General features: G+C 34.7%; 1 protein-coding gene across 1 annotated transcript in view; it reads right to left on the bottom strand.

The window, feature by feature from the left end:
* SLC12A2 (solute carrier family 12 (sodium/potassium/chloride transporter), member 2) overlaps nt 1–15,720 on the bottom strand; it is a 113,423-nt gene that overhangs the window by 43,674 nt on the left and 54,029 nt on the right. The window contains exons 9-14 of the mRNA XM_010846348.1: nt 11,847–11,986; nt 9,863–9,973; nt 9,177–9,285; nt 6,436–6,563; nt 6,255–6,339; nt 4,220–4,371 (exon numbers count right to left, since the gene is read on the bottom strand). Of these exons, the coding sequence (XP_010844650.1) occupies nt 4,220–4,371; nt 6,255–6,339; nt 6,436–6,563; nt 9,177–9,285; nt 9,863–9,973; nt 11,847–11,986 (725 nt within the window). The remainder of the gene's footprint in view (nt 1–4,219; nt 4,372–6,254; nt 6,340–6,435; nt 6,564–9,176; nt 9,286–9,862; nt 9,974–11,846; nt 11,987–15,720) is intronic.

Here is a 15,720-nt window from a genome sequence, read left to right as displayed (position 1 = left end):
TCTTGAGAAAGAAGAATGGAGCTGGAGGAATCAACCTACCTGACTTCAGGCTCTACTACAAAGCCACAGTTATCAAGACAGTATGGTACTGGCACAAAGACAGAAATATTGATCAATGGAATAAAATAGAAAGCCCAGAGATAAATCCACGCACATATGGACACCTTATCTTCGACAAAGGAGGCAAGAATATACAATGGATTAAAGACAATCTCTTTAACAAGTGGTGCTGGGAAATCTGGTCAACCACTTGTAAAAGAATGAAACTGGACCACTTTCTAACACCATACACAAAAATAAACTCAAAATGGATTAAAGATCTAAACGTAAGACCAGAAACTATAAAACTCCTAGAGGAGAACATAGGCAAAACACTCTCCGACATACATCACAGCAGGATCCTCTATGACTCACTGTCACATCTTAAAAACTGCTTAATTCTTTAACAGCATCAAATACTCAACCGCATCCACAACTCCCAAATTCTTTCTCTTTTCTTGCTTTTTAAAATAGTTCGTTCAAATAAGGATCCACAAAAGGATTACACTTTATATTTGGTGGTTTTGTCTTAAGTCTTTTTCAATCCATAGAGTCATCCTTTCTTTAAATTTTCTTATTTTTATGTTATTTCTCCTAGAGAAACCCTATCTCTGGATTTTGCTGACAATCTCCATGGCCTTGTTTAATTTGTTCCTCTCACCTCTATTTCTAGTCAACTGGTAGGTAGACGTAGCCAGTTAATCAGACGAAGGTGCACAGTAATACTCCAAACTGGTATGAGACACTTCTGTCAGGAAGGTTGTTTCTTTTTTTTTTTTTGACGTTAAGGTAGTAGATTGGTATCATGGTTATGTCTTTTGTTTGTTTTTAAAGAATCCTCATTTTTTTTAAGCTAAAAGTTGAAATATCCAGTCAAAAAGATGTAAGTCTAGGAATTGCCTCTAAGTAATCTGTGAATTGGGGGTCATAAACAAAACACCACTAGCCATGCTTTAATAACTGATGAAGCTAGAAAACGGGTATGTCAGGTACATTAGATTGCTTTTTCTCTCTTTGAACATGTTCAAGCATTTCCCTATAAGGAAGTTAAACTTAAAAAAATACATCACGAACTTAGATGATGAGAAGGCAATAAAATAAACCCCAAACTGGGGAGCATAATGCCAAGTAATTTGCCTGAACCCTTCAAAATGTCAGCATCTTGAAAGGTTAAAAACAAGCAAGCTGTGAACTCCTCTAGGTTAAAGCATTTTAAAATAACACAACTAAAGGCCACGTGTTACAATAGACTGAATCCTGGATCAGGAAAACATGACCTGGGGCATTAGTGGAACAAGTGAGGAACTATGAATATGGAATATATATTTAGACAACAGTATTTCATCAACACTGGGATTACTTGGGTGGGATAATTCAACCACACTTGTAAAGAATGTTCTAAATACTTCAATCTGACTGTCATGTTGTGATGTCTATAATTTATTCTCATTGGTTTGAGAAAAATACTATACCTATAAAGAAAAACAACTAATAAATACAAATGAAGATAAGTAGGTAGGGTAGGTTTTCATAGCACTGTTCCTTGTGTGCCTTTAAAATCTGTCAAAATATAAAGTCAATTTGCAAGAACTGTTTAATGGATTTAGGTACTGTTAATTTGATCTATCCATTATAAATTTTACTAGTAGTGAACGATCATCACACTTTGTTTATTAAACAATGGTGAGTCAAAGTTTTCTGAGGACATTAAAATATAGAAATATAATAAGAAACATAAAACTAAATAAAATTGAATATTTAAGATAAGGTGACTCAATTATATGTACATATATTTATCGATTAAATGCAAAATAGCATTATATAGTGTGCCTTTGTATAGATTTCATGATGGAGTCTCCATTTATATGCTCCTCAGTAATGTTCTAGTCACCATTCTTCATTCTCCAAGTGACAAGCAATTAATAATTTGACAGAATTTTCTTTCCATTCTCTTATCACTTTACAAAGTACTTTTAAAAAATTTACTTAAATTAGAAAAGCATATTTACATATACCAAACTCCTATACTTTGATTAAGTCCATACTTTCCATACTTAGACTTAATAAAGACAACATACTTTTGTAGTTTAAGGCAACAACACAGAAATCTGATTGGCGTTTTCAGTCACTGGGCAGAGACCAACATTTGTGTCTTTCATACACAATATCAATGTCAGAATTGGCCTGAATAATTAGCTGGACATGAATACTTTCTTTCATTCTACGATTTTGCCTAGTCTTGTGACTAGAAAAAAACAAACATTGTTACATAATTGAGTTCAATATTTTTAACCACTGAAAGTGCAGCCCATTGTTTGAAACTAAACAAAAGAAAATATACATAATGCCATTAAAAATTTTCATGTAAACCACACAGATTCTACATAAAATGTCTACATAATATTTCTACATAATGTTCTGAAATACATTAAATCCACAACTATTCTGTTTATTAGGTTTAAGTATTACTAGAAAAACACGAGGAAGCAGAATTTTTATTTTCCACTTTGAATTTGTAGATCTATTCTACAACTTTACCACAAAATATCTTGTTTTAATCTCCTGAATCTATCTATACCTTTGAGTTTTTTCTTTCTAGCATCCTGAGAATTATCAAGCAACTCTCAAAATATCCTCCAAATTTTAGTAGTTCCTTTTCATCTTATAAATCTTATCTAAAACTCATAAATTTTACAAAAATAGAATAAATAAAAAGCAGAACTGATAGCCTGCAAATACTTGAGCACTAGTACTAATCTTTATTGGGGCTTCCTTTGTAGATCAGTTGGCAAAGAATCTGCCTGAATGCAGGAAACTCAGGTTTGATTCCTGGGTCAGGAAGATCCCCTGGAGAAGGAAGTGGCCACCCTACTCCAGTATTCTTGCCTGGAGAATCCCATGGACAGAGAAGCCTAGCAGGCTACAGTCTATGGCGTCACAAGAGTCAGACATGACTTAGCGACTAAACTACTACTACTACTACTACTAATCTTTACAGAGTTCATATGTTTACTAGTTCACAAACTTTTAAGCACGCATTAATAATTTAATTCTGCTGTTCAATGGTGGTTTAACACAGCATCACTATATTAGCCATATTTAATTAAATAAGACTGCTGATACTGATCAATACTTAAAAGGGCATTTATATATAGAGGAATTAGGGAGAAATCTCAAATCAGAAAGCTGAATTCATTTCAGTTAGTACGGATTTAAGTCGGTCAAAAATAAAAACAAAATACTTAGGTGTAAATCTAACAAAAAATATACAGGACTGATATTCTGAAAACTACATAATAATGATGAAGGAAGTCAAAGAAGATCTAAATAAAGAGTAGAATATATGTGTTCATGGACTGGAACAGTGTAAAGCTATCAGTTCTCCCCAAATTGATGTACAAGTTTAATGCATTTCCTACCAAAATTCCAACAAGACTTTTTTGTAGATAAACATAGATTATTCTAAAATGTATCTAAAAAAGCAAAAGAACTAAAATAGCTAAAATAATTTTGAAAAAAGAATAAAGCAGGAGGAATCAAGCTCCCTGATTTTAAGACTGACAATCTAATTACAGTACTCAAGAAAGTATCGCATTGTTGGGAGGACAGACACAAAGATCAATGGGACACAACAGAGAAGCCAGAAATAGGCCCAGCACATATGACTATGTGTGAGACGCTTTCTTACTTTCTCAAACAGTATACTATATACAATTACTATTTATTATACCTTATTACAGAAGTGTTGCCCTCTGGGGGCCTTTTGCCCCTGAACAGGCTCAGGTTTCATTCTTTTATATTTTTCTGTTTGCCCAATTATTTACATGGGGCTTCCCAGATGGCACAGTAGTAAAGAATCCACCTATCAATGCAGCAGACCCTGGTTCAATCCCTGGGTGGGGAAGGTCTCCTGGAGGAGGCAATGGCAACTCACTCAAGTATTTCTTGCCTGGAAAATGCCATGGACAGGCGAATGTGGCGGGCTGAAATCCCTGGGGTTGTGTAGAGTTGGACATGCCTGAGCGACTGAGCATGCACTATGAGCTGCATGCCGTCTTCACTGATGTATGAGTATAAAGCAATAGCAAAAACTTTCCGCTATACTCTGAATGGTAGAACTGACAGCAGTCTGACCTCCAGAAGAACACAGAACGCTTGTATAATACAAATTTATGCTCACCTGGAAGTTGTTCATTAGGCCATAGGAACAAGGGTTGGTTTCACAGGATGAAAAATCAAAGTTTAATTTGCAGGCTGCAGAAGTGCAGTTTGTCAGCTCTGTTACAATGGTGTCATTAACGTTCCCAGTAGCGTCCCGAACAACACACGAACCTGAAGCACGAGTGACAATGAGGACAAATCATCAAGCTAACATTTACCTTCACTTCAAAATTATATACACCCACAAAGAAATTTATGGTACTGACGGTATGTACTTGCTTATAATAGTAATTGAATACAGTGTATTACAATTAAGGAAGCTTTACCTGGAACAGAATGTGGAAAGCATCATGGTCCCCAGTATTGAGTCAGGGAAATGAAACCTTATAAAGTATGTATATGTATATACTTAAAAATCTTGTAATCATCACTGTGAAAATGATATATTAGCAAAATCATTTCCTGTACTACTTGATTAAAATGTCCTAAAGCAAATACAGAAACACTATGTTGAAAGAGTTCCAAATGGCAGAAACAGTTTCACATACTCTGAATACTTTATATTTAAAATGTGCCAAAGATCAGACTTGAGGTAATATCAATCTTCTGTGAGGAAAAGTAATTTAAACATGAATGAATTATATAATTCTATTTAAACCTTTGTATCAACTAAGTCCACCCTGATAATACGAAAATATAAGGTGGGAGGAGTCGGGGAGGGATAGTCTGGGACTCTGGGGTAAGCAGATGTAAGCTATTACACACAGAATGAATAAAAAAACGAAGTCTACTATATAGCACAGGGAACTATATTCAATATCCTAGTAAAACTATAATGGAAAAGATTAGTAAAAATAATGTACATCCATATATAACTGAGTCACTTTGCTGTAAAGCAAGAATTAACACAACATTGTAAATCAACTCTACTGCAATAAAAAATAAATGAAAAAATTAAAAAAAGAAAACATACAGTATGAGATTTGCAGCAGACTGAATAATCAAATACTATGAAAAATATATATTCTATAGTTAATGAATTTGGAGTTTGTGATTCTTTTGATTAGTACTAGACTATGACTTATTCTTCTAGTATGCTTAAAATTTTTAACCGTAAAACCTGAATTTTAGAATTTAGACATTAAATATAGTGCTTGTACTTTAGGAATATGATTTCTGAATAAAGTATTTAATTTCATGAATGTACAATAAATTCAAGACAAGACAGCATCTATAGTCACTGTATGCAAATTATATATAAAATCAGTAGTTATTAAATTTTTTTCTAGACTAGAATGTTTCAGTTAAAGAACCTATCTTAGACTTTCAAAATTATTTACTTACTTACTTATAAATAAAAACACCAAAACCCTCTTTGTCATGAGGCAGTGCTATTATCTTATTTTTGGCAGCAAAACTGGCTTCCTCACACATAAAAGATTTAGAGACTGACTGACCTCTTAAGTTCTTTCTTCAAGTACTATAATATGATTCCATCAATGTATTAAAATAGCTTAAAATCATTTTCATTAATTTAGTAATACTTTTCATTCAATGTAGTATCTCCTATTAATTGAAATCAAATTTTTATGGTAAAAAATGTCAGGTTCTGCATAATGGCCTTGAAACAATCTTAATAGAGTAAGATTATATAAAAATATAAAAAATAATCATCATACACAAAAATATGCTAAAATTTGTGAAGATCAGAAAGTAAAATTCATTTACTTCTACACATGAATTATATTTTCTGTAAATATGTCTCAGTGAAATTTAAGAATCTGCAGATGAGACTTCACATAACTTTCTAACTTACTATATAATTAAATAAAAATCCCAGACAAGAAACAATAGAGGATTTGGTGGCTTAGACAACATGTATTAAGTCACCACTAGTTTACTTAAGTACTTTTGAAGTAAAATACAAAACTCCATGTCTTTTTATTGAAATAGTTCTTAATTTAAAAGTTAGAAATAATATCATGAAAATGAATACTTATAGTATATACATCATTAAATGACTGAGACACATAGAGAAATGTAAGGTTATTTACCTACAGATACTGCAATTCCTATGTAAACCAGCGTAGTGATTAAAATGGCTAAGAGTGTTCCTTTGGGTATGGCTGACTGAGGATCCTAGAAGACAAAAACATTTTTTAAAGTCTACTGTTAAAAATAAATATATGTATATCACTTTTATATGAAATCAGTAAAGTACTTTATAATACTTACTGCAAGATCACCTGAGATATTTGCTCCAGCCAGAATGCCAGTTGCAGCAGGAAAAAAGATGGCAAATACAGAAAAAAAGGTCTCTTCTTCTCGAAAATCTGGCCCAAAGTTCTCACTAAATATTTCATCTATAGAGAATAAAAGATTTTTGGAAATTAATGGATAGCAGATTAGGCCATAAAATTTCAGGTTAAGAGTAAGTGGTGATCTATGATCCCTAACATTTCTTCAGTTCCAGTAACTGGTAAATTCTTGAATATTTTCAAATTCAAGTATTGGTGTTCCTCTTTTCTTGTATGAGGAAAACAGTTTACAGCCAAAATGGTGGTGTGATCTGGTTCATGCACTGTTTTTTTTGTATACCTTACTAATTATGTTTGAAATACCTCTAACTTGATTCTTAAGACAGGCCAAGAGGTCAAAGAAACAAGAAAGCAGATAGAAGAACAAAAAGGACATCACAGTAACCTGGAACTGTTTTTTTCCCTTACATACAACTTATCTGTACTGTCTTCTCTACTTCTTAGGGGTGAACTGTTTGAATTTTGAAGCTATCCATCAGGCATCTAGACAATTTTTAGCTAAGACAAACTAGGTAAAGGTCCTTTCCATTTCAATAATAATGAAAGTGTCAACTAGTTCCTACTATTTCCATCTATTCTAATAGGTCCTCAAATTGAAACAAACAATAAACTGTCATCCATCCATCCATTCATCCATCCATCCCGTATCTGAGTATACACCATGTGCCAATAGTGGAGCCATCTGGTATCTCAAGGTACTGAGGAAGTCCAGTAGCAACAAGCTACCTTCATGGAACTTAAAAGTATCAATAGTAGTAGTAGTTGTAGTTTAGTCACTAAATTGTGTCCAACTCTTGCGACCCCATAGCCTGCCATGAATCTGTCCATGGGATTCTCCAGGCAAGAATACTGGAGTGGGTTGCCATTTCCTTCTCCAATGCATGAAAGTGAACGTGAAGTTGCTCAGTCATGTCTGAGTCTTAGCAATCCCATGGATGCAGCCTACCAGGCTCCTCCATCCATGGGATTTTCCAGGCAAGAGTACTGAAGAGGGGTGCCATTGCCTTCTCCAAAGGCAGTAAAAGTACTCAATGGAAACAGGGTGTTGTGACAAATAATCAGAGAGAGATGATCTAATTCAATGTGTTTATTACACAAAGCTAAAGTGATGCAACTAAGGAGTTAACACTTAAGTTGAGGCTTTACGGAGCAGGAATCAGCCATGTGATGTTCCAGGGAAAGAGTACACCAGGAATAACCGGCAACATATAGAAAGGCCCTGAGGCAGGAAGAAGGTTTATCTCTTTTGAAGAACTGAAAGAAGGCAAAGCTCTCACAGTACAGGGGAGATGAAATGAAATGGAAGATATCAGCAGGGGTGAGAGCATGCAAAATTTTATTTTATAAGAGTTTAGATTTTGTCCTCAATATAATGAAAAGCCAAGGTGGGCACAGAGTCATGGAAATGACATGCTATGATCAATGCTTATGTGGATGCTGCAGAGACAATGGACTGAAGGATCAGCATCTGATGCAGGGAACCAATTAGAAGGTTACTGTAGTGGTTCAATTTAGTGATAGGAGAATAATGTACTGATGAGAGAAGGATTAGAAAGACAGCAAGTAGAAAACACTGAGATCCTGATTTCTTTCATGTATCAGGATGGAGAAGTTCAAGAAGGGTTAGTTAGGAGGGACATCAAATAAGCAGTTGAATATATACTTATATCTGGAGTTTGAAGGAGAGACCAAGGAATAGAAACATGTCAGTCTCTTGACAGCATTTTGAGCCATGAGAATAGATATTGCCAAAGGAAAGAATACAGTTAGAAGGCCCAGGACAACACTGTACGACTCGACATTTAGAGGAAGAGAGAAGAGAAGGGGTAAGAGGAGTAAAAGACATAGCGACCAGAGAATTAGGTAGGAAAGAACTCACTAGAAAACAGTGTCTGACATCAAAGGAGAATGGGACAGCTAAACAGAATGTTGCTGAGAGTCAGGAGACTAAAAAAACAAGGAGTTTTTGTCAATTTAACACAGGCAGATCCTTTACTCTAAGGGAAAAGCAACTCTGATGCTATTGCAACTCTTCTTTCTGGCTTTCATTCTGCCTTGAAGAGACAGGTTCAGAACGGCAGCTCAGTGGAGGGAGTGGGGCAGAGATACAGAAAGACACTTTATAAAATAATAAATGACACGGAAATTACACCTGTAGTGAAAGTTAAGAGGCAGAATGAAAAGGGTTATGGAAGATGAAAACTGGAAAATTCTCACACAATTAATAATGTAAACTGTAGAATTACATCAAGAAACTATTTCTAGTTGCTTTCACAGTCTCAGGCACTTTTAGACTATTATGTTTAAATACAACTGAAAGAATGGAAAAGCAACATTAGAACAGAAGCTACAATTTCAGTAACAAATTCCCCAAATGAGAACAAAAGCACTTTTCCTCGGTAGCACTGATTTCTCTGTTTTATCACTTTTCATTTTGCTAATGATGAAAAATGAAAGATATAAATAAAAGTGATTTTTTTTACTCCAATTATACTATAAACATAAAGAAACCAAACTAAACTGGACTGTGAATTAGTGTTAGTCATTACACCAAATTCAATTACATTGCAAAATATGAAAAATGTACTAAATTGATTTAACACTAGAATGCTATAATGTGCACCTTAAAAAAAAAAAAAAAAATTCTTTCTTACTTACACTTATAACCAAAGAAACCTTTGGGCTTCTTGCTCTCCAATGGGATAAATGTTCCTATGACGAAATCAGCTATAGCAAGTAGTAGAATCACCAAAAGAACAATCTGAGCCTGAAATTTTAAACGTTAAAAATCAAAATCAAACATATTGTGTCAATACACCAATTCAGTGCCACTGGAATATAACTCCTGTTAAGGGAAAAGACTTCTGTCTTGTTTTTCCAGAGCCTCACACAGTGCTAAGTACAAAGCAGATGCTTAATAAATTTTTGTTAAAGGAACAATCTCAGAATATTCAATACACTGGGGGAAAATGGAGAGCAAAAGTAGGGTCATGCCAACTATTTCCAAAGTGAGTTAAAGATGTGCGTGTTAGATGCACTAACACCACAAATGTTAAAATACAGAAAAAAATTATAGTACTGATATTACCTTTAGTAACTCCCTCTGACATACCCCATAATTCATTTTTCCTTACATACTCTTTGATTACCTCTTTAAATGACTATTATTTCCAAATACTCCCCACCTTGCCGAACAGAAATGACCTTATTTGTCTTTGAAAATGGCCACTTAGGAACCTTCAAAATCTAAAGGTATTACCACACCTTAGAACATACCTAAAACATAAGCTCTAAAAGTTTTTACACTCACCATTTACAGAGGTCCCAATGATACCATTACTTACTTTTGCCTCCCACTCCATTCCGGCTACTGAGATACCCAAAAGGATCACCACTGTAATGGCTCCAATAATTCGGATATCATTGATTTCATCTATCATAAGTATGGAATGTTCCTACAAAAAGAAAATAATAGAATGAAGAATATTATTTACTTCAGCCTAATGCTTCCATTCTTTTTGAAACATTTTAGAGATACCACAGTTCTTCACAGATAGAAGTTGAATAAATTCCTATTTAAGGAATGAATAGGGAGATCTAGCAAAAAAAGAATGAATTACTGTTTACTATTAAGATGTCACTCAAACATCTGAAGACATCAAAAATATGATCAAATATTAATACTGCTATATTTATAAAGACTCAAATTTTAAAAATGGATTGCTAACAAGCAAAAAAAATTATAATATGACTATGTGTATGTACATTAGTCGCTCAGTTGTGTCCGACTCTTTGCAACCCCACGGACTGTAGTCCACCAGGCTTCTCTGTCCATGGAATTCTCCAGGCAAGAATACTGGAGTGGACTGCCATTCCCTTCTCCAGAGGAACTTCCCAACCCAGGAATCGAACCCTGGTTTCCTGCATGGCAGGCAGACTCTTTACCGTTTGAGCTACAGGGGAAGTCCTATAATAATAATATGACTAAGTAGTATTAATAGGATTTTTTTTAAGTTACAAAGCAGAAATATATTTTGTATTCATTGTGATTAGTGAATTCAGCTTTCAACAGTCTCTTCCATTGCATAAGGAAAAGAGATGAACACACTTTCATGCAGCTGTCCAAAGTGACACTGTTCCATTCTAAGAACAAAATTATTTGTGGCTCAAATAATGACATTAAAAAACATATACTAAATTAAACAATGAAAGACTATGAATTCTTAATGATTATACTGTTTGCTTACTTCCTTTTCTCTTTCCCTTTGGCCTAGGCAGCTAAGGTCCATGTCAATGCAAGTATCAGTCCTTTTCAGATGTTACACTTCCTAATATACCATACACTACAACCTAACATGAACAACTACAGGTGTCATTCAAGATTCTTCTCAGTTAATAAAACTGAATCCTATCTACTGCTTTAACTACACGCATACTAGTTACTCTTTTCAACTAAGTTCTCTTCTCAACTCCAGGGCAGTATCATCAACCACTTCCTGGCCAGCTTGACTTACATATACCAAATCAGACATCCCAAACTGAAATGTTCTGTGTTCTCTATCTCATGGTAAATGGCATTACCATCCATCTAAATCAGTCCTCCTTTCTTGCTCTCTAATTTCCCACATCCCATCAATCAAGCCTACTTACTCAACTGATTAAAAACCACTCGTCACTGATTTAATATTCACCAACATCTCTTCTCCCAGGATAGCTACAAGCTTTTAAATTGTCTCCATGTCCAATGGTGACCCCTCACAATTCTCTACAGTAATCACATATTTCTTGAGGCACCTAATCTGATCATCATGGATCTCAACTCCAGTTAAGATACAATCCAGGTTTAACAGCAAACAAGACCCTTCCTGACTTGATCCTTTCTTTCTTCCCTCATATCTTAAACCTCGTGCCACTTTGGGCTTCAGCCATACTGAAATATTGCCAGTTCTGTGTTGTTGTTTTTTTAATAACACACCATACTCTACCCCTTCTAGGTCTTTCTTTTCTTTTCTTTCCTATTTCCCTCATACCATATCTCACCTCTCCTACCTGGGTGCTAATGTCTTGACTCCCTTCCTCTGAAAATGCTGTCTTGACACCACTTCTCTGCCACCCTACTCCTGGATGGTAAATTAAGTGATCCTCCTAGTTTGTCAAGACCTCCTGCAGTTACCCACTTCTGACATGTGTTGGTCTATCTCCCACACTAAACTTCTTGAAGGACGAGTTTTATGTTCCTTGCTGCTTTCCTGGCATCTTACATGGTGAATGGCACGTAAATCCTCAGTAAAGATCCAGGAAACGAATGACTGGAAAAAGGTGAATTACCTTAAGCAACTCCACCACAGTTTCTGCAAATCCAACCACGTACATAGCAACTGCGACGGCATTGGCAAAAGCGAAGATCAGGCCAATTGCACCACCAAATTCTGGCCCTAGACTTCTAGATATTAAATAATACGCTCCTCCTAAAGAAAAGAAACAAACACAACTACTAATGTTAGAATTTTAAATGTCAAAGAATCCTTTCAATTACACAAGAGTTCACAAACACATGCCACCAGTGAACATAGCAGTTAAAGTAATAGGCAAGTGGGTGAGCATATTTTTAGGAAGAAACATCCAGAAAGAATTCTTTACAACCCACTTCATTCATAACAGTTCTGAACATCCAGAAAACTTTTCTCACATTAAATATAAAAATCATCCTGCTATTTAAATCCCTACTTTCTTTTCTAAAGCTTAGATTAAAATGGCAACAGCCTCCTCCTCATATTCAGAGACATCATTTCCCAATGATTTTCTAAGGAATATGTTAATCTTAAATAACACTTAAAATGATAATTGACATGATTTCAGTTACTTAGTGTGGTAATTTGCTGAATGTGAATACTAAAGAAAAATGAAGGTATCACAAGAAACTTAATGAACAGCACATACTGACATCCTGAAGAGACATAGTTTTATTACATGAGTGAGTGAAAGTCACTCAGTCGTGTCCCACTCTTTGCAACCCCATGTACTATACAGTCCATGGAATTCTCCAGGCCAGAATACTGGAGTGGGTAGCCTTTCCCTTCTTCAAGGGATCTTCCCAACCCAGGAATTGAACCCAGGTCTCCCACATTGCAAGTGGATTCTTTACCAGCTGAGCCACAAGGGAAGCCCAGTTTTATTGTAGTAAAACTTAATTTATATTAATGTATTAATAAATTCATATTGCATTTAATATAATTCATATTATGTTTATATTAATTTATATTATAAATCCTGCCTAAATGGCAGAGTAGACAAAGCCATTAAACAAGCTATCATCATGAAGCAAGTATTTTTCTAACTTAAATCAGTATTTTGATTCTGAGTCAGTGTATACTTATCTAAAGTCTCTAAAAGCTCCCCTAAATTTCTAATTTATTTTTGGTTTCTAGGTCATAATCAAAACTTAGTTTTGATAGTACTGAAGTTACATTAAGTTATGTACATTTTTCTAGACACTGATGAAACATTCTATTCTTTTTATTGATCAGTCGCTCAGTTGTGTCTGACTCTTTGCGACCCCATGGACTGCAGCACATCAGGCTTCCCTGTCCTTTACCATCTCCCGGAGCTTGCTCAAACTCATGTCCACTGAGTCGGTGAGGCCATCCAACCCCATCTCATTCTCTGTTGTCCCCTTCTTCTTCTGCCTTCAACCTTTCCCAGCATCAGGGTCTTTTCTAATGAGTCAGCTCTTCACATCAGGTGGTCAAAGTACTGGAGCTTCAGCATAGTCCTTCTAATGAATATTCAAGATTGACTTCCTTTAGGATTGACTGGTTTGATCTCCTTGCTCTCCAAGGGACTCTCAAGAGTCTTCTCCAATGCCACAGTTCAAAAGCATCTATTCTTTGGCGCTTAGCCTTCTTTATGGTCCAACTCTCACATCCATACATGACTACTGGAAAAACCATAGCTTTGACTAGATGGACCTTTGTTGGCAAAGTAAAGTCTCTGCTCTTTAATATGCTGTCTAGCTTTGTCATAGCTTTTCTTCCAAGGAGCAAGCGTCTTTTAATTTCATGGCTGCAGTCACCATCTGCAGTGATTTTGGAACCCAAGAAAATAAAGTCTGTCATTGTTTCCATTGTTTCCCCATCTATTTGCCATGAAGTGATGGGACCAGATGCCATGATCTTCGTTTTCTGAATGCTGAGTTTAAGCCAGCTTTTTCACTCTCTCACTTTCAATAAAGAGGCTCTTTAGTTTCTCTTCACTTTCTGCCTTAAGAAAGTCTTAAAACCATATAATGAAGACAAATGCAACAACAGATTCTACAATTTAATAAATTGCTAAATATGCAAACTTTATTTTGAAAATACCTGTAATAGGTTTTGGGGTTAATTTGATCAAGTTTCTCAAAATATTCTATACTTTAAACCTATCCACAAAAACTTCCTCATTACAGTACAGCAGGCACAGATACAACACTGTAAAATAACTACAGGCCAACTAAAAAAAAACTTTCTTAGTAATTCACTTTACCAATTAATAATTTTTACCATCTTTAAAATTCTGAAGATTCACTTAGTATTAGTCTCATTTTTTTTAATGAGATAAAATGAAAAAAAATTTCCCCAAATACTTTTGAACACTAAAACTTCTAATGGACTTACATATAATGACAATTTTTATGTCAAAGAGCTAAAGTTAAAGATATTAAATCACATAATTAATCACACAGAAAATCCCTAGAATATCATAATTATCACAGCCTATAGTTAATGAACATGTCATTTAATCTCAATATCAATAATGAATTAAGACAAGTATTATTTATCCTGACTTAATTGACAGGACAATTAAGTCACAATAAAAGGTTAACTGAAATCAGTCAGCCACTCATGTATTTCAATAGTTGATAATATTCTTTAGACAGAGAAATACACCAAGAGAACCTATAAAAGCACAGAATTCAGTTGTTATGTGTTTAAAGTTTTGATTTTCTGAAATTTCAAGTCTATTACTAATAAGAAAAAATATATATCTTCAGATGTATTTAACATTGGTAAAGATAACTGGAAGGGAAATAATGAATATAAGTAACAAATTCTGACATTTCAGAACTATTTAAAAATCTTCTACTAATTGGGATACCTAAACTTAAAACCTAGGACCTAGTTTCATTACTTTTTAAAATATTTTATTTTTTTTAATGAAAATAAAAAGTTAGACATGAAGAATATTTTAAAAGCATCCGCTCATCTTCCTATAAATTCCTGATGAAAAGCAACAGTACTCTGCCCTATTCTCATTTCTACTCCTGTGTCCTTGAGGCAACCAGTTTTAAGAACTTTCTCCCCCTCCCTTTTTTTCCTTAGCAACAAAATAGTATAAAAGATCTACTGCTCTGAAAGGCTGGTCTATTTACTAATCAACACAGAGTGATACACACCTTAAAATAAAATGTTTATTTTGTAATTAAGTAAAATTACACATTTTACTTAATTCTAGCAAGTACAATTGACTCTTGAACAACACAGGTGTGAAATGCGCAGGTCCACTTATATGTGGATTTTTTTCAATGAATATACTGAAAATTTTTTTGGAGATCTGTGATAATTTGAAAAAACTCACACATGAATCACATGGTACAGAAATACAGAAAAAATTAAGAACAAGTTAGGTATGTCATTAATACATAAAATGTATGTGGACACTAGTCTATCTTTACTTAGGTTTAAGGTAAATGATACCTAATATGAAATTAATATGTTAATTTTCTTTCTAATACATTAACTGCTCAGAGAATTAACATACAAAACAAGCTGTGCTCTGTCCCTCCCGCTCTGGTAATTAGAGAAACTGCGCATCATCACAAATAAGTGGTTTTTAAAAAATGTAACAGTGTTTATAATACTATATTATGAATATGACTATAATACTGTATGCCATAAAAATTGTACAAGGATTCACTTATTAGTGCAGAGGCTAGGCTACCATGATACAATCATATCATTATACTGCTACTGCTGCTGCTAAGTCGCTTCAGTCGTGTCCGACTCTGTGAGACCCCACAGACGGCAGCCCACCAGGCTCCCCCGTCCCTGGGATTCTCCAGGCAAGAACACTGGAGTGGGTTGCCATTTCCTTCTCCAATGCAGGAAAGTGAAAAGTGAAACTGAAGTCGTTCAGTCATGCCAGACTCCTAGCGACCCCATGGACG

Source organism: Bison bison, unplaced genomic scaffold, assembly GCF_000754665.1.
Source record: "Bison bison bison isolate TAMUID 2011002044 unplaced genomic scaffold, Bison_UMD1.0 scf7180017864235, whole genome shotgun sequence".
Taxonomy (NCBI): domain Eukaryota; kingdom Metazoa; phylum Chordata; class Mammalia; order Artiodactyla; family Bovidae; genus Bison; species Bison bison.
This window is presented reverse-complemented; position numbering and strand designations above follow the sequence as displayed.